General features: G+C 36.2%; 1 protein-coding gene and 1 long non-coding RNA gene across 6 annotated transcripts in view; one reads left to right on the top strand and one right to left on the bottom strand.

The window, feature by feature from the left end:
* The window catches only part of smyd2a (SET and MYND domain containing 2a), a 33,705-nt gene extending 25,215 nt beyond the window's left edge, over positions 1-8,490 (bottom strand). Inside the window, exons 1-2 of one of the 2 annotated variants that reach the window (XM_068214403.2) lie at positions 6,338-8,490; positions 4,044-4,107 (exon numbers count right to left, since the gene is read on the bottom strand). Coding sequence is in view for 1 of the 2 variants with exons in the window: in NM_001013550.1 (NP_001013568.1) it covers positions 4,044-4,107; positions 8,172-8,344 (237 nt within the window). In the remaining variant the exon portion in view is untranslated. 2 annotated transcript variants of the gene reach the window in all.
* A 1,331-nt stretch (positions 8,491-9,821) lies between these two features.
* Positions 9,822-27,182, top strand: part of LOC137488119 (uncharacterized) — a 176,783-nt gene continuing 159,422 nt past the window's right edge. For all 4 annotated transcript variants that reach the window (XR_012393500.1, XR_012393499.1, XR_012393498.1 and 1 more), the window contains exons 1-2: positions 9,822-9,937; positions 11,777-11,887. This is a non-coding gene — a long non-coding RNA (uncharacterized lncRNA). The remainder of the gene's footprint in view (positions 9,938-11,776; positions 11,888-27,182) is intronic.

Here is a 27,182-nt window from a genome sequence, read left to right on the forward strand (position 1 = left end):
CCCTGCATTCCAACACTGGAAAGAAATCTCTGATCATTTGATTATATGTCTGCCTTTCCACTGAGTGGTGCGGTTCGGTACAGTATAGCAGAGTTAGCATTTTTTTCCATTTCCACAGTCAAAGTTAACAAAATAGCAAATGTTATTGTACTGCTCCGCTTATTTATCACCCTATTCTTAGGGTACCCATTAGAACCTTACAGTACCAAAAATATGGACTCAATGATGAACAATATTAGTTTACAGAGAATTGTCACCAGTGTGTGCAATAAGACAATGGATTGACAACACAATCAGTGCCACGACACTGTTTGTCACAAGAACAGAGGCTTATTTTTGTTATTTTAACAGCCACATGCCAAGCAGGAACAGGATCTTCTGTATGACCTCTATTGTCATTTACAATTTGTTTACTCCATTGTCGTTTTTGAGGGTGATTGCCGAATATCTAAATTTGAGATAATAAACTTGAGTTTGCAGAAGACATGATATGTAAACGGTTTATTTTGGAGGGCGAATGACGTCGATTTTAATGTTTTGGCATACAACACACTAAGAATGTGCGATTCGGGGAAAATATCCAATTATGATTTTTTGAATTTAATATTGCGATTGAAATTAAATTTACGATTTAATTCAAGCTGATTTTAATTTAATTTAAGCTTCAGCAAAATAATCTGTAAGGCATGTTAAAAATTCTGTGACAGCTCTTAAAAATTACTTATTTGTGTTCAGTGTCTGTGACTTTGAAACCGAAATATTCAAATATTACAAATGCTGTTTTTCTTTGATATTAGTTAGTCTATTAATGCTTTTGATGCAGCAGAGACCATTATCCCAATGGTCAGGGCTTTCCTGTTTGTTTTCTTTTTTGTATTGTGGGTATAGTTCAGTTGCACAATTTTGGTTGGGAAGAACAAAAGTGTGCTCATTCAGTGGGCTAGTTATAAAGCCCCGGTCAGATCAGACTATTTCAGCACAATTTCCTTGACGTAGGGTGTCATGGGTGATGTGTGGTAAACGACAAATGGACGTTGTGACACAAGATTCAATCGTTTCTTCTCATGTAACGTAGCATCTTTCACGACAACCGATACCATGTACGAGATGCCTCACGACACCATCACAGAAAGTCTAGCATGTTTAATTTTCTGAAGCATAGGGGGCTGGTTTTGAAGCACTTCACCTCAGATGTTATTTGTTATTTTTGTTTACATATACATAATTTTATTGCAGCCTCTTGCGAATAACTAATCGCAATGTTTCAAATTGCGATTTCGATTCTATTATGATTAATCGCACAGCCCTACAACACACCAAATAAGTAAGGGTACTGTTGGCAGTGGAAACTAGGGCTGCACAGTACTAGGAAAACAAGCAATATTGCTGTTGAGTGTTGTGATAGCAATATTTCTTGCAGTATATCTAATTTGCAAAATGCTATTTTAGCAGCAACTAACACAAATATTTTATTTATGTTATGATCACCTTGAATTAAACAGGTAATAGACATTTTTCTGAGTAAATTAATTAAAACAAAACTATGTCAAGGTACAAACATTTAAGCCCAATCCCAATTCTATTATTCTACTTCCTACCCCTTCGGCCCTTGAAACAGAGTGTGAAGGGAAAGGGCTTTAAAATTTACCCCTAAGAAATGGGACAGCACTACAGCACCTTGCACACATCATTTTATGTCATCATGATCTCTTACTACATATGAGATTGACGATAGTGACTGCTGTGTTTATTATAGTTGTGCTATTTTTTGGTATTTATCTTCAGGAAATTACAGAATACAACAATATCATGTTATTCTAATGATATAATGCGGAAATAAGCTCGTAACTGTACTGTGCTTTTACAAAGTGACGATATTCATCAATGTAAACACATGAAAACAACAATAACGTTATAGCAGACACTGTAAAAAGCTAATTTCCGGTCACCAGACTTTTCTGACAGGGTATTTAAGTATCAGTGACAATGTTGAGGGACTGGTGTACAGGAGTTATTCTTAGGTATTATAGATAGCGAAATTAGCGATTTTTATTTTAACGTTGTGTGGTCCTGAAAAATCTCTGTTTCAAGGGCTATCTAGCTCTTCCCAATAGCCCTATGCCTTCAAGCTAAAGAGATTTGGGACACCCCTACAACTTCATGTAAATGCACAAAACAAGGGGTAAGGGGAAGGGGAAAGGCTAAGAGGTAGAATTGGGATTGGGCCTTAGACTTTAAAACACCACGAATGACTGAATTCATATTTATTTTCAGCTCTAGGTTCAGCTAACAGCACCTACTGGAAAAGTGGGGATGAAGTTTGTAAAGGCCCCATCTGATTGGTCAGATTTGGATAACTTATGCATGCAGCACACAAATGCTGGGCACAAAAATAAATTTAATTTATTGCATTTCCCTGTGATTTGAATACTGTATATACTATTATCTTGATAACCATAATTTTTTCGATATATTCGTGCAGTCCTAGAGGAAACGCAAGCCTGATTGAGGAGACCTGTACTGTAACGCTCAGAGGAAACAAGGAACAAGCATGTAATGTAAATCAGATGTACAGTATGTGTGTAGTAAGATGTACAGTATGTGTAGTGTAAATCAGATGTACAGTATTTGTGTAGTAAATCAGATGTACAGTATGTGTAGTGTAAATCAGATATACAGTATGTGTAGTGTAAATCAGATGTACAGTATGGGTTTTACATATAAAGGAATGAATAAGCCGACTGTCAAAGAAAAAATATAATGTAATAAATAAATCACAACTAATTATCAAGACATGGAAATGCAGCCTAAACAGATCAAAACAGGCATGTGGCAAAGTGTGGTATAAGTCCAGAAGATTTGGTCTGTTAAGAAAAGGTTGCAGGTGTGATTTTAGGTAAAGCGATTCTATTAGGCACTGAGTTCATTCGGAGTGTGTGCTACTCTGGCTCATACACAGAAGCAGCACTTCAGCTAGCGTTGCTCCAGTGGGACCATCCACACAATTAGAGCACTTCAGTGTAAGTACTAAGAGTAAGGGGAGAAAAAATAGCTCCTATTGCTGATAGTGCAAAATGAACTTTATGAAACATACAGTCATGGCGATGTTGTTTAACTGGCCAACAGTGTTTCACACCATGGTTTAGTAACTGCTTTGACCAGTTTATAATATAACTGCTGCACTACATTTATAATGGGTCATTATTTTTGACAAGTCAAGTTCTCTATACAGATCCCTATGGCCAACTTAAACATCAAACATGGAACTGACTAAGACAAGGCCACTGATTGGCCAGTCATTTACTGCAGCTCTGCTTCTTCATTCGTTTTCCAGACAAGAACTGTTCACCGACCGTGGTTGGTCTCTCTTAAATTGTTTTGTTTTTATTTCTGCCAACTGATAGAGTTTGGGTTCTTTGATACTGTCAGTTAGAGCTTATTTTTTGGGGACAGGTAGAGAAGACTTAGAGCCAGTACACACCAAGCGCCAAACAACTAGCTAGCAAAGAGAAGAGTGCACGTTCTGAGCCTACACAGGTGAATGTCTTTCCACACAGCAGTAGTGCATTTTCTCCTTCAGAATGGAAAACCAGAACTTCTGATGCACGTGTGCAAAAAGTAAACAAAGCAGCATTTATCTGCTATTTCTATTTTCACAGTAATTGTCAGAGAGAATCACTCTTGCAAAAATGTCTGATGATAAAATAATAATGCAAATATTTGAGCAATGTATCAAAATTACAGCTGGTCTCTGTGTTCCTTGACTTGTTTACTTGCTACTTCACTACATCACACTCAAACTCTGATTCGTTGCAGAATAACCAGTCAGAGCGCTCTCTTCAGCCAACACAGAGTTGACATGCTGAATTGGGTCAATGAACTCTGACATTAACCAATGAGGGGTGACGTGTGGAACACACCAAACCAACTAGCTTGACTGAAGCTGACTGACTGTTTTTTTTTTCATGAACTATTTGAGAGAATTCACATACAGCCAATGAAATAATGTCCTTCAATGACCCCAGAGTCAAAAAGAGGCTTACCTGACACTCTACATTGCAGTAATAGGCTTGTTTACATTTCCCACACTTCGACAGCCCTTCTTTCCTGCCAAAAAAATTAAATAAAATGACAAACAGATTCAGAAGAATATCTTTTCACACTCCATGTTACCATTTCTCTTTTTAAGGAACAGATTTATTTACCTCTGTTTCCCATAATTCTTTAATTACACCGTAGAAAAACATAGATGCTACACAAAATGAAAATCAAGGTTACATATGTATCTCAAGATATTAAATGCACTGTATTAGTCTGTCATTTTGCTGTGGTTTTTTTTGTAAAAATTCACTCTTTCAGACTTTATATTTTGTGAAACATTTAAACACACTGCAAAGAATATCTTTTATGTTCAACAGAAGTGTTATTTTTAGCAGGGAGCTAATTTTTTCCATTTGATGGCATGAGAGTTTGACCGAAATTTTACATTTATGGCTAAACTCACATTTCCTATATAGTTCACCGAGAAATGCAATGAAATATTGCTGTTAATTTAATCATCCAAGGCCATTCAAGATGTAGGACTTTTTCATAAGTAAAACATAAAAGATGATTTTGACTTGAAACTGTGATCCTTAGTGATTAAAACAAAAAAGCAATTAAAATTATCATTATTTCTATAGTGATTTTACAAGTAACATCCTTGGTTGGTGATGCACTGAGGTTTTATTGAATCTGTGATTTTCTTCAACAATATAACCTTTAATCCACATCTTAAATAAATGTGAAGATAGTCATACTTTTTTATTTAGGTTGCAGCAGGTAAGATAACAACAGAAATGTAGCATTTCGATGAGCAATACAACATACGCAGTAGATCATGTCTGAGTTCGTATTCATGCATGTCATGTGACTGGAGGCTTGTGCTACAGAATGTTGTGAACGTGGACTGAAGACACTTATGATGCAAATAACCAGTTTATGAACAGACTTTTCTGAGTAAATAAGACCTCACTGCACCAGGAGCGACATCAATTATTTCTTTTGCTGAATGTGTTTTTGGGCTCTCAAGTGCTGGTAGCTGTTGTTAATTTACAGTGTCTGAATCACAAAGACCACAATTTGAATTAAACGTTATACTTTATTGTGCTACTAAAGGAAAAAGTCCTGACTGATCTAAGGTTTAGTAAATTAATCTGCAAATTTTCAATTTTGCGTTAATTATCATTTTCAAAATAACAAAAAGGAAAAAGCTAGTGTAAACTTGACAAGTTCTTTCTTGACGACTGAAGCTTAGGCCCCGTTTACACTAATGCGTTTTAGTTTGAAAACGCATAAGTTTTGCTACGGTTACGCCATCCGTCCACACTACGCCGGAGTTCTCGAGCGCCGAAAACGGAGCGTTTCGAAAACGCTGGAGAGGCCGTTTTCATTCTAAAACGCTGCAGCTCCGTCTCAGTGTGGATGGGGAAAGACGGAGATATCTGAAAACGGAGGCGGGGCTGCAGACATTCGCCTCTCTGATTGGGGCTTTTCCTCAATATTAAGTAGCCTAACACACAGTTCAGTCCTGAATCTTCTCCGTGTAAGTTCAGACTTCGCAAGTTTGATCAAGGCTGCATCTCTTCTTCTCAGTTTGATATGGAAAACATACCGAGGACACGCGTCAATCTTCACAGGGAACAGTGTACTTTATAACTTCATTCACATCACCTTGGCTACGTTGTTTCACTTTCTCAACAATAAAATGTAAACTTGATATAAGGAACTGCCTATTTTTATTTTAATATTAACAACTAAACAGACAGCAGAAATGTTGAGGCGTCGTGCTGCATGAGAGTCATCTTCACTGTGTGCATATTTATAACAAAACGGAGCCGATAACAACTGCCTCCTTTCAATTTCAGTGAAAATACGAAACACACCCTCTCCAGTGGCGTAGCGCAAAATGCAGAGGCCCCCCTGCAGGGATCGCTGACGGGGCCCCCGATGAAGGGGGGGGGGAGATACGTCACACGTCAATTTGCATATCACTGGCGTCATCACGTTCTACCGTTTCTGTTTGTTTAACAGCCTATGGTTAATAAAGGGGCATTTATAATTGCACTACACTTTATATAAGCATGTTTATTTAACTAAATTTATTGCTGTTTGAATACAGTATGTCATTATAGATGTGTAGTGAATGTGCAGTAATCTCTCATATGTAATAAACTCAGACAAGTTCAGAAACTGTCACTAAAATATCTGTGATTGTGAACAAGAAAAGAATAAACGCTCCAATTAAATTGTTAAAATAAAGTAGAAGTACATCGGTTTGACTGTACAAGGGAAATACCTTCACACTGCCTGTGCTAAATCATTTGTCGTCGGTACGCAGAGGGGTGATCTGCTCTCGGGCTGCAGGTGGGAGAGGCTGCTGTAGAGGACTGACTGGGCCGCCTGTCAGTGCTGTGAGGCGGGGGAGGGGCCGGCGGCATCACACGCAGCTCGTTGAGAAGAGTAGGGACGGTACAGTATGGACAAATGACAGTCTAAAAAATATCTCCAATAACACAAAAAAAGTCGCTAGATTTGTCGCTAAGGGGGTCTGAAAAGTCGCTAAATCTAGTGACAAAGTCGCTAAGTTGGCAACATTGGCGGCAAGCAATCAGAATGAAGTAGTCCACCGCTTGAGAGGTGTTCAGAGAACACAGACCTGTGAACTTTGGTTCCGACCACAGTTGTTCCCAAGAGTTTGATTATTGCGTTCGCCGGTGGATTTTTAATTATTGAAAATCACGACGACGCGGGGCCCCCTAATCACGTGGGGCCCCCCCGCGGTGCGTGCCCTGCGGGCCCGTCCGCTACGCCACTGACCCTCTCTTTTGCTGAATATCAGTTTTAATAATCGATAATGGCCATTATAAAAGTATAACATACAATAAGTTTATACATTATAGGAAATAAAGGCAAGCGATCAGTCAATATACAGAATGTAGGCTACGTGCTTACATTATTCATTAACTTATCTTTGCGCTCAGCCAAAACACGTTACCTGAGAACAAGTAATAGATTCCAATGACCAAAGTCAGGAATGTCGTTAGATAAAGACAACAAGATGAATGAAATATCACGTTTAATAAATATAGTGAGATTAGATCCAGCGGGAGATGCTTGATGAGAAGTCCGACTAGCAGAGCTCTCATCTGGGTAGATGGGCTCCAGCGATTGCCAAAGTGTGTGTGTGTGGTCACGTGATGTGCGTTTTCAGCGTTTTGGTGTGGACGGAGAGCAGTTCAGAAACGCTGGGTAAAACGCGAGTGTGGACGCGGATCGTTTTCATTCTAAAACGCCGTTTTAAAACTAATACGCACTAGTGTAAACGGGGCCTTAGTCTATGATCAAAAGCAATCTTACTACAAACAATAATTTAAATGTTTCATGCAGTTTCACTTGCACAGAGATCACAGATACTTTTATTAGAGATGTAGGATTTCCTAAGTCTAGATCAGATCACACATTTTTTTCTGACTTAAAAAGGTAAAGCTGTAAAAGAGGTAAAGTTGGTTTTATATTCCCATAATCGTTCAGTGACAACTTGTGACACACTCCCTATATTGTTTACCTTGACACTTTGTATATTCGGTCTGAAAAAACCTGCAAACATGACTTGAAAACAACATTAACACTGTTTATTTGACTGCGAACAATGTTGTACTTTGATGGTCATTGGCTGCTAATATAATTTCGCTATTTAGAGTTTGCAAACAATACTTTTAAGAAATTATATTATATAGGGAAAAGTTCGAATGTCCAAATATAAAAGCAAGTTTACCTCTATGTCACTTCACTGAGCATTCATCCACAGCACAAACTGCTGGGTGTGTACATAAATTGGGTCACTCTTCACGGCGTGACCCAGCAGCATTTAAACACAGCCCAAACAGAAAGCATGTGCCAGCCATCTTTAAGATAGATCAGCCCCTTATGAATGCAAATGACCTGCTTATCGTAACTAAAACATAATTATTAACCAATATAAAAGTTAACATACACATATTGTGACATCTAATGAATGCGCGCATGCATTCTTATGTGAAACACCCGTAAACAACCCGACAGCAGAGGAGAATCTAGTCTCGTGCACAAACCCGTAAAGTGTGAGTCGTGGACTTATAAGGAGCGCTGACCTGGTAAAGCAGCATTCGCAGCGTCCGCCTCTCTCGTTCACGGTCAGCACGTATGCATAAGCCGGACAGGCGAACACTAGATCACCAACTTTAAAATGCTTGATGGCTTTGAGTCCCCGGCCTTTACCGGGGCTCAGAAACCTCTCAGTACCCTCGATTCCCTCTTTTTTCATCGCTATTGACCTGCTGCTCGCGTGTCACACTTCCTTGCCCTCGTCAGAAAGCGCTGTCTCGGTCTCAGTCGGTTTTGTTAGTGACTGCGGCAAGTGTAGTGACGCCACTGACACACCACATGCTCGGCGAAAAGACTCCGAACAACGAGCTGCACCAGCAGACCGGAGGCTCACGGCAATCACACACATACATACACGCCCCGCGGTCCTAAAGCCCGTTCGGCTACAGCAACAACAGCGGCCACCAACGACCGACCGGGCCGACCTTGGTATTTGGCCGTATGGCGCCATCGTGTGCTCATCAGGCGAAAACAAGGCATAATGGACGAATCATCGTGGCAGAGATCCACTTACATCCTTCTAACTGCGTCCGGCATATTGACGTACACCTTGACACCACCACACAGGCGTGCAAACCTGAATGTATATATAATAACTTTTCTTTCTTTCTTTCTTTCTTTCTTTCTTTCTTTCTTTCTTTCTTTCTTTCTTTCTTTCTTTCTTTCTTTCTTTCTTTCTTTCAATACAAAATTACAAACTTTGTGAAATGCTATAGGAATGTACAAAAATGTACTAGGCTCCTGAGGGCCGAAAGAAAGAACCATTGCTTTGAGGCAATTTGGAAAATAATACTTAACTTATTTTTTTAATGCTATACAACATATAACATGTTTACTCTAAATTTACATTTGAAAAATTTGGCCATTAAAAGAAAACTCTTAGGTAATTTAAATGAATCAACTAACATGAGCTAGAGTGATGTTATATGAATATGTAACTTATAATTTTAATGTAAAAAATGACAGGTAAGGGGTTGTTCTCCTCCCCTGCTTGTTTGCTTAGGAAAAAAAAAACATTTGTGATATTTTCTGTTTAATAATTATGATTCTGATTATATTTGGTTATAATTTTATATTTTAGAAATACTGAAGTCAAACATTTTTGGTCACAAGGAAACATTTTTAAACACACTTATTAATTTTTCATAATTTACTAATGCATTGCTAAAACCTAAAGTTGTGTGTGTTTTAATTTGTGTAGCCTATAACAGAAGTAGAATAAGTGTATGTAACCAGTAATTTTTTCTTTTTTTGGTGAACTATAACACACTATTTACACCTTAATTTAAGGTGTTATCATATGTTTTATAATTCATTAAAATAAAATTATTAATAAAATTATTTACTGATTTTTTCAATAATAATACTAATATTAATACTACCACTACTACTAGCTACTACTACTACTAATAATAATAGTTTACCCTTTAATCTTTCCTAACATTTTTTTTTCTTTAACAAGTTATTGAATGCTTTCTGTCTGCATTATGATGCTTTCAAATATTTACAGAGCTGGTTCAGAGCTTGTATCAAATTGGTGGTCAAGTGATTTTAGCGAATCCTCTACGTCACACTTGACCTTCGAACTTGCATTTTGGTAAATTAAATTTTAAAGTTACGTTAGGCTATGATTCGACGCTAGATGGGGTCAATATACGTTTTTAACATATTCCCCTTCCGTTGCAAAATACAGCAACTATTAAAACTGGATCTTGCTTTGTGAAAAATGCATCCGTGCTACAAATTCGACCAGGTGAAGTAGGCCTAACTTATCTTTTATTTTAGAACTGTACGTGAACTGAACGTAAACCATCCATTTTACAGTCTATGAAACTATCCGAATCTAAGCTTAACGTTATTGTTGGATTCAGTCTGTCAGTGTTGATTTGTTTTTACATTTTTGAGTTGAATTTTATAAGGACTGGGCCTGGGGTATATCGTGGCATATCACGCTGGTTATGTCCAAAATCACGCACTTTCTTGGGTCTTTTACAGTTGACCAAAACGGACGAAAGTAGGCTATGTTAGAAGTTCCAGTAGCCCTCTTAAAAGAATTTTGAAAGAGACCACTTCCGGCCAGTTCCTGATATATCTCATATTACTATAAATATTAACTGTTATATTGAAGACAAATGGCCATTGTAATAATATGTGTTCGTATATGATACGTATGACAGCAAACAACGCTCTTGTCATGTTGTGGGTCCAAAATGTCATACAAATCACACACACACACACACACACACACACACACACACACACACACACACACACACACACACACACATATATATATATATATATATATATATATATATATAGGCTATATATATATATATATATATATATATATATATATATATATATATATATATATATATATATATCCCTCCTTATATTGGCAGCACAGTGGCATAGTGGGTAACGCTTTAGGTGCTCATGTTTCCTCCACAAGTCCAAAGACATGCGGTACAGGTCAATTGGGTAAGCTAAAATTGTCCATAGTGTATTTGTGTGAATGAGAGTGCATGGGTGTTCCCAGTGATGGGTTGCAGCTGGAAGGGCACCCGCTGCGTTAAACAAATGCTGCATAAGTTGGCGGTTCATTCTGCTGTGGTGACCCCAGATTAATAAAGAGACTAAGCCGAAAAGAAAATGAATGAATTAATATTACATTTTATTTTACAGCATGTAGTGTCAGTGATAATATTGAATTCACACTAGATTAAAAGACATCTACAGTCATTAGAGATTTCACTTATGTATACACAATACATGCATTCATTCATTCATTCATTCATTCATTCATTCATTCATTCATTCATTCATATTCCTTTGGTTAGTCCCTTTATTAATCAGGGCCAAATTATCCAGCATATGTTTTACTTAGCGAATTCCCATCTGCAATCCAGTACTGGGAAACACCAATACACACTCATTCACACATACACACTACGGCTGATTTAGTTTATTCAATTCATCTATACCGCATGTCTTTTGACTTTGGGTGCCTGGACAGGAGCACCCGGAGGAAACCCACAGGAACAAGGGGAGAACATGCAAACCACACAGAAATGACAACTGTCCCAACCGGGACTCAAAACAGCGACCTTCTTTCTTGCTGTGAGGTGACGGTGCTAACCAATGAGCCACAATGTTGCCCTTGCATAATACATGTATACTATAAATTAAAGCCAATGAAAATGTGAAAAATAAAAATAAATAAAATTAAAATATAATATATAATTTTCCATTTATATATTTTCTGTGTTTTGGTTGGGCTTTTTGAGTAGCCATGTGTTACAAATTCCAACATGCATTTATTCCACTGTCGTTAGTTATGCTTAATAATATACAATGGATGGAAATCAATTTTCAACAGTGTGGTTTTAATTCAAAGATATAAAGTTATGTTTATTATAAGCTATTTTAATGCATCGTAACAGTTACAATGTCTCATGTATTAAAATGCCTTTCTTTCTTTCTTTCTTTCTTTCTTTCTTTCTTTCTTTCTTTCTTTCTTTCTTTCTTTCTTTCTTTCTTTCTTTCTTTCTTTCTTTCTTTCTTTCATTCTTTCTTTCTTTCGAGACAGAGAAGTAAGCAGTTTCATACTACATCTGCTGGCTCTGATGTCTGTCTCCATCTGCCGACCATATAATGCACATGTTGAAGCAAACTCCAGTTCCAGTACCTCCATCTGCTGGTAAGAGCGAGTTTTACTCAACGAGACAGGGTATTTATTCATTCTGTCCCACTGGGATTGTTGTTTTTTCCATGTCCTGGTCCGGATATTAAACGTAAGAATTATAAAATTACGAAAATGAAATTATCCTGAAATGATTAGTCTTTTATGGCAAATGATTTGTTTTTTGTAAACACTGATGTTGTTTTCTAGTATCGATCTAAATATATTTTTGGCAAGGAATTGCACGTGGAGAAATTATTCTAATAATTATGAGGAAAAAGAGCCAAATGGTCAAAACGTGAATGAGAAACAAAACCAATCAATTAGGCATTTGTACAAAAAGAAACCCTAAAAACAAAGATGTTTGAGCTTTTCATTTCAGAATGGTACGAGATGTTCCTACATTAAAGGGTGGTAATGTAAGGCCAGTATTCACATGCAAAGCATCAATTAGTCCGATTGGCAAAGTTACAGAACAGCTCTTTGTGTTAAGTTATCATCAGTGAGCTAGAAGAGTTGAATTATTCATCTCAATTGTTCATCTTTTTGTGATAAAAGCAGTAGGTTTGGGCTTGTAAATCAATATTTATATTTTTATACAGTTTGGATTTGACAGCCTCACAGAATGTGCTCAGTGCTTGTGATTTTATGTTATTATATTATAAGAAATACTAACAATTTATACACACTGTAAAAGTATTTTATTATTATTATTTCTATAAAGACAATTTAACACCACACTTTAGTTTTCAAATATTATATTTCTGTGTTGCACTTCACTTCTAAATTTGACTGGGGAATCTCATGCGACGGATTCATTTGTAAAAAGATTTACAAGTTATCCCAAGCTCTTTGGGAAGGATCAAAGATTAAGAAACGACTCACGAAATTCCCTCTCTGCCTCATCCGTCTCTGTATTAATATTTCACAAAATCACCTTTGAGATAAATACAAGGATCTGAAACAAACATGCACCTAAAGGATTTATCCAACCCTGCAGCCCATCAAAATGATTTTTTTCTTAGCAGATCTAATCTAAAGACACAACCTTTTATAATACCATCAAGGCACAGAAGAATACACCTATCCATTTGTGAATAATGCTATCATTTTCATTCTTTTCTTGATTAATATGTAACCAAATGTTTCTTGGGACATAACCCCCCACCCCCCGTTTGGCATCCCCCCGCTGATCATCATGTCCCAAATACTAAATCAGTTTTGATATTAGCAAGGGCAGAGCCTATGGGAATAATAATAATAATATTTTTTTGTAATAAAAGAAAGATGGATTAGATAGTCCGGATTGTCATTTTGAATTAAAGAAAATGATAAGGAATGAAAAAAAAAATTACATAAGTAGATTTAGCTCTCAAGGAGACCCAGATATGATAAAATGCTTCAATCTGTGCAGATGACAGAGAGCAGTCTGAACCCTTAAATCTCCCCATAACAAACATGTTCAGCTTAACGCTACACTCTGAGCTCATTTAGTTGGGACCCTCAATTGAAAATATATGTTTTTTTCCTTTTGTTGTCTGCATTTTTTAACCTTCTTAGATTTGTTGCTCTCATTTAGGTACTTTTTTCCTTTGAAGGTTCCTTAGAATCTTAAATTCAATTTTTGAAGTCTACATTTTTTTTAAGAAAAAAAAAAAAAAAAAAAAAAAAAATATATATATATATATATATATATATATATATATATATATATATATATATATCTATATATCTATATATCTTACATTTGGCGTTGAACCAACATAGGAATTGTGGCACAATGTAAACAAATGCTTCTAAAATACATGCATATTTTGCTATACTATTACACAACCAGATAAACAACCAGATGCTAGTTTTTTTTATAGATAGCATAGACATTGTTGTACCTCAATGACACCATAAACACAAATCAAAAATGACAGCAGTTTAACAAGCATCAATATAGGTATGTTTAGACAAGCTTTACAATTCACCTACATCATCTCAACTGATAAGATAATTAAAAGTGCCATAAGAAAACTGGTCATACCCAGGCATAGCTGAATAATAGAAATTCAGTACATGGAAATATTCCTAAACCGCAAGCACCATTGTTTTTTTTTTTTTTTTTTCTCGTGAATCCCATGTGTGTAAGATCCCGGTCAGAATCAGGCCAATCCGAACAACACACAGACTCTGACGTTACTCACAGGATCATATCCACGTGCTCAGCAGTGCTTGATTGGGCATAACATTTTCTAGTGAAATACAACAATCAATATATATTTTTGTCCCTTATTCTCTAAGTTTACCACAGCTTGTACAACTTATATTTCTTATGTATGTGGGACTCTTATTTTGAAAATGGCCAAGAATTATTTCTGGGTTTAGTCAATGCAACACCATCTTACCAGTTTACAGCTTATCAGAATGCAAAACAGGAGAAAGATGTAATAAAAGTTCATTCAGCGCCAGCCTGAAGAGGCATAAGGACTGTTTAACTGTATGTTTTTTGATTAAGGTTTATATTGTGGTATTTTCAGTGTATGTTTGTAATGTGGCAATAGACACATGTACATTTGTAATGTGGCAATAGACACATACACACTTATGATTAATTGAATTGTTATTTCAAATGGAGACATTCAGCATATACACACAAATAGACAGTGACACAGTCGTGGTTTTTGTAGACGCACATTTAGTGCAGCGAGTTGAAAACATCACAAATTTGTTAGAATGCTGCAAGCGCACATTGTGTCATGTGATAAGAACCAACCAGTAGGGCTGTGCTATAAATAGCTATTTGCGATATATATTTTTGTTATTTATTTTTTACTATTATATTTATTTATTTATTAATTACTTAATTAATTAATTAATTTATTTTTTGACAGATATTGTGATTTGATTTGCACTTAAATTTTGTAGTCAAGCTTCAGCTCCATAATCTGCAAGCCATGGCAACAATTCTGCGACAGCACTTAAAAATGACCTGTTTTTGTTTGGTGTTTGTGACTTGAAACCAAAATATTTTGATATTACCAATGCTGCTTTTCTTTGATATTAATTAGACTATTAATGCTTCTGAAGCAGCAGACGCTGCTTTGTCCCACTTGTCTGCGCTTGCCTATTTGTTTTCTTTTTTTATAATTATTGTGGGCGTTCGGCATAGTTCGCTTGCACAATTCTGATTTGGCAGAATTGTAGACTGTCACACACACAAGGCAGTCACGCATTTGCTGTGGGCAGGGGAAATTAAATAATACATATATACTTCATATCACAGTCTCTTGCGATTAACTAATCGCAACATTTCAAATTGTGATTGCGATTCGATTTTGATTAATCGCACTGCCCTACCAAACAATCAGCTTCACATTTTGCATCAATTATACACATTTCAAAAATAACAGAAGACAAATGTCCTCAGGCAAACACAAGCACCCAAACATTGCACCACTTTTTCTCCAAAAATACGATTTGTATCAGAGCTACAGCATGGGTTTGTCAATGGTGGTTTGCACATGTGGATTGCAGAGCACATTTATGCTGCTTGAGCATTAAAGACATAACCGTGTGTATGAGCCGTGTTCATGACCCTTCTAAATAAGGTAAAAAAGCTTTTCATTCTATGAGCAATTCCTGACGTTCTAAATGAGTTTATAAAACCCTTTTCTGGGTATTTTCTGTACTTACCGTAGCCACATACCTACTATGTAGATATCGGATAACTATTTAAAAATACTTGATTAATGCATTCTTCAAATTTGCACTGCTAAGATTGCTTTTTAAACAAATAATTTTTCTTTGCAGAATATCCGAGCATTCAGCATTATCCTAAACACTATAAGCATTCATTTCATGTCATGGAAAGAAAGAGAGACTCAAATCCTTTTACTTTTTGTGTCAAAAATTGTTCTTTCACACATAAATCAGTCTACAGGCTTTGATTGTCTTGTATTATTAGGTTATCTAACAAGCTGTTCACACACTGACTATAAAAAGTGCGTAATGCATCTAAATCCCAATATAAGGCAACTTTAAAATAGATTTACAGATGCCCTGTTTATATTCAAAATCATTCATTTTCAATGCCTTTTCCAGGGGACTTGCTGTTCTAGAACACACTTGCAAAACTGTACTTTCACACACTCTTCCTCCACGGTCTCTTTAGAGCACATCTCAGCAGCTGTTGCAGATGTGAGTAATGAGCGATTGTTGGCCCATAAAGTGCTTTAAGAAGATTCGCTGCAGTTGTAGGCGCTGCTCTGTTATTAGCGGCTGCTCAGATTGAGTGCCAAGCCTGTGGCCGCACATCACCACGCTGATCTCTGTTTTCACTGCACAGCTTTGAATTCAGCCATCTGATTCCCTTAAAACAGGTGCAGAACTAACCTCAGTTCAAGCTGGCGATGGTAGCACTTCTGTTTTGACTGACATTTTATTAGCGCCATACTGAAATTAGCACCATACTGTTAGCACCTTTACACCTGTGACATTAAAACGAGAACTTTTAAAGAGTGTTAATGTCTAAGTTTTAAATTATCTATCTATCTATCTATCTATCTATCTATCTATCTATCTATCTATCTATCTATCTATCTATCTATCTATCTATCTATCTATCTATCTATCTATCTATCTATCTATCTATCTATCTATCTATCTATCTATCTATCTATCTATCTATCTATCTATCTATCTATAGTATACATTTTAGTCATCACATATCATTCTTGTATCAAAGTCTTTATGATCATTTTGCACTTTTTATGCAATATTATTATTGCACTATATTATAGCAGTTTGCCATATTATATTTATAGCAGTTTGTTACATTTGAAATCCTTAATAAACCACTGAATCATAAATAAGGACTTTATATTAAGTGGCCTTAATTACTATGTTCTTACATCAGAAAATTAGTAATATGTACTTATTGTGTTTATATGGTATTGCACATCACTTCTGGGGCTCTTGTAGAAAGGTTAAGTACAGGTAAGGTTACGGACAGGTCAAGAGGTCGGAGCCAGCTCCTAGTAGAGCTCCAAATGGGTGGGCCTTGAGCTCCAAGTAGGCTGTACAAACCTGGAGTTTTGATTTATTTTATGTCTTGTACATGACACGGAGTCCAATATTGTGCTTTTTGAATGTCTACTCCTACCCCTACCTTAAACCCAACATCACAGTAACCTGATGTGCTTTTTAATGTCTACACCCTAACCCTAAACCCAACCTCACAGTAACCTGATGTGTTTTATTACTCCACCTACACCACCTAAACCCAACCTACATGTGTTGCAAGTCGCTCCCACTTGGAAGTCACTCAAACTTCTTGCGGTATAATCCCGCCCACTTGGAGGCCTCCGGGCTGCTGCGATACCTACTTGGACAGGTCTGAGGGTACTGGTAGATTTAAGGTTGGGTTATGCCCAATTGAGCATCAACGCTTGACGGAATGCGTGTCTGAAGTTGGGGCTGACGCGATCAACATAGCAGTGTTGGCCAATGAAATTAGTCCACAATTGGCTACCCTCTGAGCTGGGGTATTTGCATAAAACGATCTGATTGGCTGACACTTCAGTTGGTGCTTGATAAGTTGAGAAATTCCCAACATCTCCAGCAAGCAACGTTGCTGAAGCGGCGCCGATTGATTAAAAATTCAGTCTGGTGGATGTTAAGCATTGACGCTGACACCCCAAGTGAATGGGGCTGTAAGGGATGAGTCAACAGTGTAATTCTGAATGTAATTACAAAAATAAATTACAGTTGTAATTACAAGCATATAGCTTTTTTAAACACTAGTACAATGTAAAAAATATTTACATAATAAGTGCATTGTAATAAATGGTTAATTTAAATGTATGGACATAATAATTAGGGCCACTTAATATTAAGTGGGACCAAATATTATAATATTTTAATTATTTTAATATTATTTATTTTCAGTTAAAATGCTAATAATATTTTATTTGTTACTAAACATCTTAGCTTTTAGCACCATGTTAACATGACTTATAGATAATGGGGATAATTATTGTCTTTATCAATTGTATTACCTTGCTTTTTATTTAGTTATTTTATATTTTAAGGGAAAAGTTTAACTGTACATAATGCAAAGGATCTCTACCTTTACTTTTTCAGTTAAAGATAATAATGTGAGACATAAAAGATCAAGTAAAACCATTGCTTTAATTAGAAACATTGCATTGTGTTAAATGCAATTTTAAAATAAACATTACTTAAATATTGTATAAATTGTTTCCAATAAATAAGTTGCTCTTATTCAAATATATTTATCATTATTATAATAGAATAGTGGACCTCAACTTGATACTTGATGAAAGTGTCTTAAATTTTTATATATTTTTTTATGTTTTTAATTTTATATTTTTATACTTTCCACCATGAAATCTTACATCTACAAAATAGGACTTCAATCATTGAAGTTAGCATACATGCATATTTTTATCAGAGGAAGATGATTCACAAGGAAGTAAATTGAAGGCAAATGTAGACCCTGCTGTGCTTCTGCTCTACTGAGCTGATGAGAGCAGTTTTCTTTAATTCCTCCACCACAATCACTTTATTAATATGGGTAAAATGGGACATCTGGACATTTAAATGCGAGCCATTATGTGTGCTAAGCAGATGCTGTTTTATAGCCATTTACAGATGTTCCTATGACCTGTTTCATATGGATGAGGACATTTCTTGTTTAACAAGATCAACATTGGAAATAAATAATTCCTAACGATTAAGATGTCGTAATTCTGCCTTTGTTTACTATATTCTTAGTGTTACTACAGCAAGTTTCTGCTTATTTCTTTTGGAACGTCTTGACTTCTGTATTTTTTCAAACCTGATTTGTTGTACTTGTCTAAAAGTTACTTCGTTATAAATATATACCCAGTCGTACTTTAAAAATATGTGATAATAATATGATATGGTTATCAAGAGACAAATCATTAAGTGATATCAGCAGTCAAAATTGTTTAATGATTTAATTATATTCTTTAAATTAAATAATTAATTTATTGAGAATACGATGGACATACTTTTTTACCTTTTAACTTAAGTAAATACATATAAAAATAATCATATATAAATCTTTTCCACTATTTTTTTGTCGGTTGATAATTTTTTAAAAATGTATTTAATTTATGGAGTTTGTAAAATAATTTCTTAAGATGAGATTGCTATATTTTTTGTATACCTCTTCAATTTAACTTCAAATTAGTTGTATGTGTCTGAAATAGTAATTTTTTTAAGTTATGTTTTTGTTGTACTAAATATATGTTTTAGTAATAGGATATTGTGATCAAGAAACAAATAATTAAGACATGTCAGCAAACAAAAAATGTGTATTTTTTTATATTAGCCCCACTTAAATATATGGGGAAAATAAAGATTAAAAACATTGCCATTTTTCTCAGAAAACAAATTCCTACGGATGTTGGTAACAACCAAAGTAATTCAAATATGCAAAGAAAACAAATCTAATTAGTTTAAAAATGAAGTTATGTTTAATAAAATGAAATGACAGGGGGAAAAAGTATTGAACACATGAAGGAAGGGAGGTGTAGAAAGGCTGTGAAAGCCCAGACAGCAGCTAAAATCTCTCAGTAGTTATTCAGCAACCCTCTGCCCTTCGTTGTAGCTTATCAATTAGCTGCCTCAGTCCAACATCTACATTACCAGGATGATGAAGATGAACGTAGGGTGGACATTTCAGCAAGACAGTGATCCAAAACACAGCAAAGTAAACTCTCAAATGCTTTCAGAGAAAGAAATTCAAGCTGTAGAATAGACCAGCCAATCGGACTTGAATCCAATATAAAATACAAATTAAACATCAGGTTTGAAAGACAAGACCCACAAAACCAGATTTGTACACCATGTTGAAGTCTGTGAAAAAATTACACCCGAGCAATTCAGTGGTCTCATTCTCCATATGAGAGCTGTCTTTAAGCTGCCAGCACCAAAAAGCCTTTTATTTAAAGCATTAAATGCATTTCTTTCTCGTTGTGTGATTTCATTGTTATTACACTCGTTTTCAGATTTATTTTATTTATTTTTTTGTTTTATTTTATGTTTTAATTGTTTGGGTTTTAACCAAAATATGGTTCAATTCCATGTCAACATAAATAAATATTACTTGGAAATGAACAAAATCGTTTTATAACATTTAGCTTCTTTAGAGTCTTATTTATGAATACAGTTGACTTTTTTTTTTGTTGCTGTTTTATTATTTTAAATAATTTTACATGTATATTATGTTTAATATAGGTTTAGTAAGACTATTTTGTATTTTGGCTTTGGTATTTTTCCATTGTTTATGGGATATGCATGATTTTCAAGCTTAAGATTATTACATCTTGACTTGTGTACATCTTTTGAATTGACTCAAGCATGATTTGTTGTATACTTGTCTTGGTATAAGCGTTTGGCTTGTTCCAAAAAATCATCCCATCATGGAGTAGAAGGACCTAATATTATTGAACTGCTCCCAGTGTACAGATTTGATGAATTGACCATGTTCTTGTGTGCTTATCTTTTGATTGAATGAAAAGGATGAGATTGTCTGAGGAGAGGGGGGGACGGGAGGCTTCTTTGGGGATTAAACACAAAGACCGAAGCATCCTCGTCAGAAAATATTACATTTACCAAATGTCTTCATCGAGTCTGGGTTAGATTGCATTTAGTTTATTGCTGTTACATGATGAAATCCTTTCAAGTCCTCCTGGGATAGGTGATGTTCATAAGGGAAGGTTGTGTAACCCCTTATACTGCTTATCAAAAATGAAATAGCTTCTGTATTGGTCTGTGACATGAGTGGAGCTAATAGTGCAGTGGTCGCAAAAATAGCTGATTTGTCAGTACACTGTAAAAAATACTGGGTTCCACACAATCAATTCGTGTTGGGCCAACATGAAGAAATTAAGCTTACTTACTAGCTTTAGCAAATATAAGTAGATTGCACATAAAACGATTACGTTTTCCAAAAAAACCCTCAAGAATTGTATTGTTTTTAGCTCATCTTAAATAAGTCATTTGAACACACAGCAACCGCAATATTTAGAGTGTAGACGGAGGCTGTTTAGGTCGCTGGTCTCAGCTGGCCTTTCTGTGTGGAGTTTGCATGTTCTGCTCATGATTGCTGGGTTTTCTCCACATGCTCCGGTTTCTCCCACAGTCCAAAGACATGCTGTATAAGTAAATTGGGTAAGCTAAATAGTCCATAGTGTATGTGTATGTCCTGGTCCTCCAGGTTGGGTGTTGAGCTTTGGGCTAACAACCCACCTCGTAAAAATTAGTTGTTACGAAACTGCAGTATGGTGCAACTAAATATCAACTTTGATATAAACAACCCTGGGAGTAAGTAAATAAGTAAGAAAGATGGAGGCTGTTTAGTGTTTGTTCGAGTAGAAACAAAATATTAGTAGTTTTTTTTTTAATTCTGTCTTAAAAAGTAATTTGAGATATCCTTAAATGATACGAGAAAGCATATTAAACAAAATATGACTTTTAACATACACTGTAAAATCTGCAGGGTTGTTTCAACACAAATTTGTGTAAAATTGTGTTTGACTGTATTAAATCTAATCATTGTTTGTACTAAATACAAACAAACAAACTAATAAATAAATATATAAATATTATATAAATTATTGTTCAAAACTATGGGTTCATAAGATTTTTTTCTTGTGTCTTTTGGATGAGACGTTAGACCAAGGTCCTGACTCTCTGTGGTCATTAAAAATCCCATGTCACTTCTCGTAAAGAGTAGGGGTATAACCCTGGTGTCCTGGCCAGATTTCCTCTATCTGCCCTAACCGATCATGGCCTCCTAATCATCCCCATCCACTGAATTGGCTGTTTCACTGTTTCTCCAATCCACTTATAGCTGTTGTGTGGTAAGCGCACTGCTGCCGTTTTCCTGTGGCTGCCGTCGCATCATCTAAGTGGATGCTGCACACTGGCGTTGGGGTGGAGAGACCTCACCCCTCATGATTGTGAAACGGTTTGGGTGTATGGCTATACACAATAAATGTATTGTAGACCATTTGGAAGAATGTAAACAAAAACAATGGTCCCAGCGTATTTCCTGTTTTGCATTTTTAGTTCCTAAAGCTTCAGAGAATCCCCAAAGAGCCACATATTGATAAATAATGTTATGAGAGCTGTTTTAGCTTTGATATATGTATGTATGTATGTATATATATATATATATATATATATATATATATATATATATATATATATATATATATATATATATATATATATATATAAATTGCACTTTAAACTAAATTTCACTTCATGATAAAAAGATGAGACTAATATGAAATGATGATTAAGAGGCATATGATTAAGTGATAAAAGCAAGGAAAAATATATTAAACTTTTTATATTAAGTTTTTCATTTTTCTTTTATAAAGAAATCAACATAAAATACTTTTCAAAATAAAAAATTTAATTTTTATCAAAATTTGATTAAATAATTGTTAAAATCATACTTTATAGGGTATATGCCGAGCTAGTGTTTTTCCCATACTGATAAACTCCTGGTGACCTGTCATTGTTATTTTTTTTTTCCATTTTATACGATTCTTTTTACAGCATCGATGTTGCAAGTCATTAAAATACAATCAGTTAAATAGACTTTGGCATTCATTTAGTTGCTCAAGCGTATAACGAGACAAAAAGCCGCTTACTCGCACGTTCCCGTCAGAATTGACAGGCTAGCGCAGAAGCGCCATTGAATATAATGGAGTAAAATAAATGCTCATATTATAAAGACATGGCGGGGGGAGCATGTAATTTTATGCGGTGCTTCTTGTACAATCTGAGACCCACTTTATATCAGATATCACTCAGCCAGTGGGGATCGCTAATTAAAAAAAAAAAAAACAGAGCTTAAACTTGCCAGTTTTGCAATGGCATTCAGTTCACCGTAAGCAGTTAACCCAGGTTACTGGCAAATTAAAAGTCCTATTAGCATGCTTCGGCATATATGAGCCCATCCAGACTCTATACGAATAGGCGGCTATGAAAAGAGCAATACGTATTAGCGCTGATTCTAAACATCCTCTTTTCTGTGAATATCAGCTGTTACCATCAGGAAAAAGACTGAGAATGCCAATGTGTAAAACTAATAGACTGAAGCTTTCGTTTGTTCCTACCTCCATAAAACTGTTGAACTTTACCAATAACACTGCTTCTGTAGTACACTAGCACTTGACTGGGTTCTGTGTTTTATATATTTATACTTATATATGGTCTTATTCTGTAAACAATGTATGTTCTAACTGTTTGTTCTTAATTGTTTTGTTTTATTTATTTTTACTGTCTGTTTAGACAATGTTGTAGCACCTTTTATGCCCAAGACAAATTTCCTCTCGGGGACAAATACAGTTTAACCTAACTTAACCTATATACCCTATTGCTTAAGCAAAGCCGAATTGTCAAGAGCTATTGGTCTTTGCCATCACACAGTTCTTCACATATATATCAATTATCATTTCTCATTTAAAGCCATGTAGTGCTGCTTAATATTTTAGTGGAAAATAGTAAATATATGGAAAATAATAATGGCATGATATAGCTGAAAGCCATTGTTAGAGCTAAGCTTAATCTTAGGTTGGATTAGAGCTTCAATCTTGGGCTCGAGATAAGAAGATCATTTGATTAGAAAATTTAAAAACAATATGTTTCACAATATGTGGATGTCTCCTAATCCGCTCAATGGGTTTCTTGCACATCCACCATGGGAAGCATTAAACCACTTTAGACAATATTCTGATAAGAGCTACTCGAGAAGGCTGAAAGGAGAACATAAATAATTCACATCTTATGTGAAACAGGAGATCATAACGGATTTCCAGGCTTCACAAAGATCTCGAGAAGTTAAAAATGAGCGAAAGTTGCACGAAGGAGACGTGTGACACCTTTCCGACTTCCTCTAGCGGATTCTTGTGGACATATCATGTCATGTCAACACGCTGATAGTGATTGAGAATGTGCTATGCCGCGGTGCCAGTTGGCATGCTCTTGGGTTCTTTCCATGTTGCTTTTGCCTCCACAACAAGAGCTCTCCTTCCCCTGACCTTCTCATAGCCCAGACGTTCCATGGCTTCAAGGGAACAATGTGTCATTGTCTTATTTATGGTGTGTGTGTTTGCACAGCACCATCTTCCTGGCATCCCAAGAAGCAAGGAGGGAAAAAAGAGAAGCGCATTGTCCATCTCCCTCAATAGCCATCCTAAATTGGACTTTGATGGACATTGCCCAAGTGACAACTGCGAAGGGGGCTGACTAAATGCTGTATGCTGTAACTTCTTCCATGGCTGCCTCTCCTCTTCCATTTATTGTTGGCCAACAGCTGTCGGATACCTGGGCTTGATCTGCATTGTCTCTTAACTAGTTTGGCAACAGTTGTTGAGGAACGCAAGCCTCGGATGCCTTAGTGAGTCTCTTCTCAAAGATAACATTTACGTCTAATGCCCTCACCCGCTCTGATCCTTTCTCCTAAACGCACTTTGATCCAAGGAGTCCCGCTTCACCCCAAGCATTAGCGTATTACTGGGATCGTCTCTGTTTATACAATTATTACCTCCGGTGATCCTCTAAAATACGATTAAACAATGACAGATGGCGTGTCCGTCTCTTGGTCTAAGCGCTCTTCATTTCTCGAGCCAACAAGCAGGTCGAAAAGATAGTCAAGATTATTACAATCTCTTCTGGCCAATTAGTCCTTCAACACCCGCCGGTAGTTCCCTCCTCCCCCCACTTTTTTTGTTACCTGGAATGGTGTGTCTCTAATATGTTACGTGCCGTTTTTCTACCGCAGGAAAAAAAGGAGGTTATTTATAGTGAGGTACAGAGGAGGAGAGTTCTTGGAGGGGTGTCTATTTCATGATAAATGAAATTCCTTGGCCATGCCCGCAACAATTGGACTGAGAGAGCCAGGCAGCTTAAAGATTAGAGTTTGCAGGCTGCAGCTGTCCAGCTTGTCATCCCTTGTCTTATGGCACCTCAGCCTTCACACATTTATCCCACAAACAAAGGTTACAAAGAGCGGAGATAGTTGATGGCGGCCACCTCAAAGACCTTTTGTCAAGCGCGGTGACATGTGAGCTGGAAAAGGAGTTAAGTTTGTAGTTTCTTTGGCGGCTACCTTCTATTACGCTCTGTCACGAGTGGCGATGCCATTAAACTGGAAGAATAATGAAGCTGAAGAGCTATTTTTTCAGTCTTGAAAGTAATGGTTTGGTCAGTGTTGGGTTTTTAAAGGGATATTTTAACCAAAAGCGGAAATAGTTCCATCATTTATTGATGTTTCAAACCTGTATGATTGACTTCTGCTCAACACTAAAGGACACTTTCTGTGCACTTCGTTCTTTTCTAATGAAAGTGAATGAGGGCTGGGTTTGTCAAGGTTCAAAGGATGCAAAGGTATCATAAAAATGTAAAAGTCAGCCATTTAACTCAACACAATATATCAAGTATTCCAAAACCTAACAGGGGTCCAATCTAACATAGCAGTGGCACCGGATCCATTAAGTTCTACGGATGATGGCACTGTTACCTGATTTAGTAGATTTAAAGTTTTGTTCCTTTTAAATGCACATTTCACAGTAGATTGTGTTGAGAGTAGTGTAAGATCGAGATGTACATTTTTTAAATAATAAAAACCATCTGCAAAAATTTAATGCATGGGCTTTCTGCAAGTTTTGGTCTAATGGGTAATATCTCTGTTTTTATTCAATTTAATAGAAGACAGTTTAAAGGTATTGTCTTTAATAACTTGAAGCTACCATATTAACTTTGAAATTATTACATATGTTGACATTTAATCTGGTCTTGCCAGATGCAATAAACACTCATTGGCCACTTTATTAGGTACACCTTACTAGTACCGGGTTGGACCCCCTTTTGTCTTCAGAACTGCCTTAATTCTTCATGGCATAGATTCAACAAGGTACTGGGAATATTCCTCAGAAATTTTTTGTCCATATTGACATGATAGCATCACAAAATTGTTAAAGGTTTGTTGAATGCACATCCATGATGCGAATCTCCCATTCCATCACATTCCAAAGTTGCTCTATTGGATTGAGTCTGGTGACTGTGGAGGCCATTTGAGTACAGTGGACTCATTGTCATGTTCAAAAAACCAGTCTGAGATGATTCATGCTGACATGGCGCGTTATCCTGCTGGAAGTGGCCATCAGAAGATGGGAACACTGTGGTCATAAAGGGATGGACATGGTCTGCAACAATACTCAGGAAGGCTGTGGTGCTGGCACAATTCTCAATTGGTACCAATGGGCCCAAAGTCTGCCTATAAATTATCCCCCACACCATTACACCACCACCACCAGCCTGAACCGTTGATACAAGGCAGGATGGATCCATGCTTTCATGTTGTTGATGCCAAATTCTGACCCTAACATCCGAATGTCACAGCAGAAATTGAGACTCATCAGACCAGGCAACGTTTTTCCAATCTTCTATTTAATTTTTCTCTGTACGGATATTTCTTCGGAACCATTCCCTGTAAACCCTAGAGATAGTTATGCGTGAAAATCCCAGTAGATTAGCAGTTTCTGAAATACTCAGACCAGTCCATCTGGCACCAACAACCATGTCACGTTCAAAGTCACTTCCATCACTTGCAGCAGATCATCGTGACCATGTCTACATGCCTAAATGCATTGAGTTGCTGCCATGTGATTGGCTGATTAGAAATTTGCGTTAACAAGCAGTCGGACAGGTATACCTAATAAAGTGGCCAGTGAGTGTATATGTGCCAATGCCAATTGTCAATGCCACAGTACTCTTACATGTCATGTTTTAACAAAATCAAATTGCACCAGATTACTTGGAGCATTTTAAAGATTCACAGCTCTAGTCATTAAAAATGAGAAGATGTTTTTTTTTTTTGCATTTAAAAATAAATTGATATAGCTTTAGAACCACATCAGTGTGAGTAAAGGATGATAGAATTCTCATTGTTTGGTGAAATATGACTTGTTTTAGTCTTTAGTCTTCTAGATAAACAGGAACCTTACAGGGATGATTGTAGGTCACAGTATCATCAAAGATAGGAGACCTTGTCATGCCAAGTCCAGCTCTCTTCTGTTTGGTCACCCTGTCCTGCCTACATTAGAATATAATCATACCCAGAAATAGTTCCTGGGAAGAAGACAGGTTTGCAATAATCCCTCCTCTGTAAGGTAAGTAATAACCTGCAAGGTTAAAAAAGATTTTAATCTTTTTAGCTTACTCGTAAGAAGATTTCAGATAGATTTGATTGGGGCAT

Source organism: Danio rerio, chromosome 17 (assembly GCF_049306965.1).
Source record: "Danio rerio strain Tuebingen ecotype United States chromosome 17, GRCz12tu, whole genome shotgun sequence".
NCBI classification, from domain to species: Eukaryota; Metazoa; Chordata; class Actinopteri; order Cypriniformes; family Danionidae; genus Danio; species Danio rerio.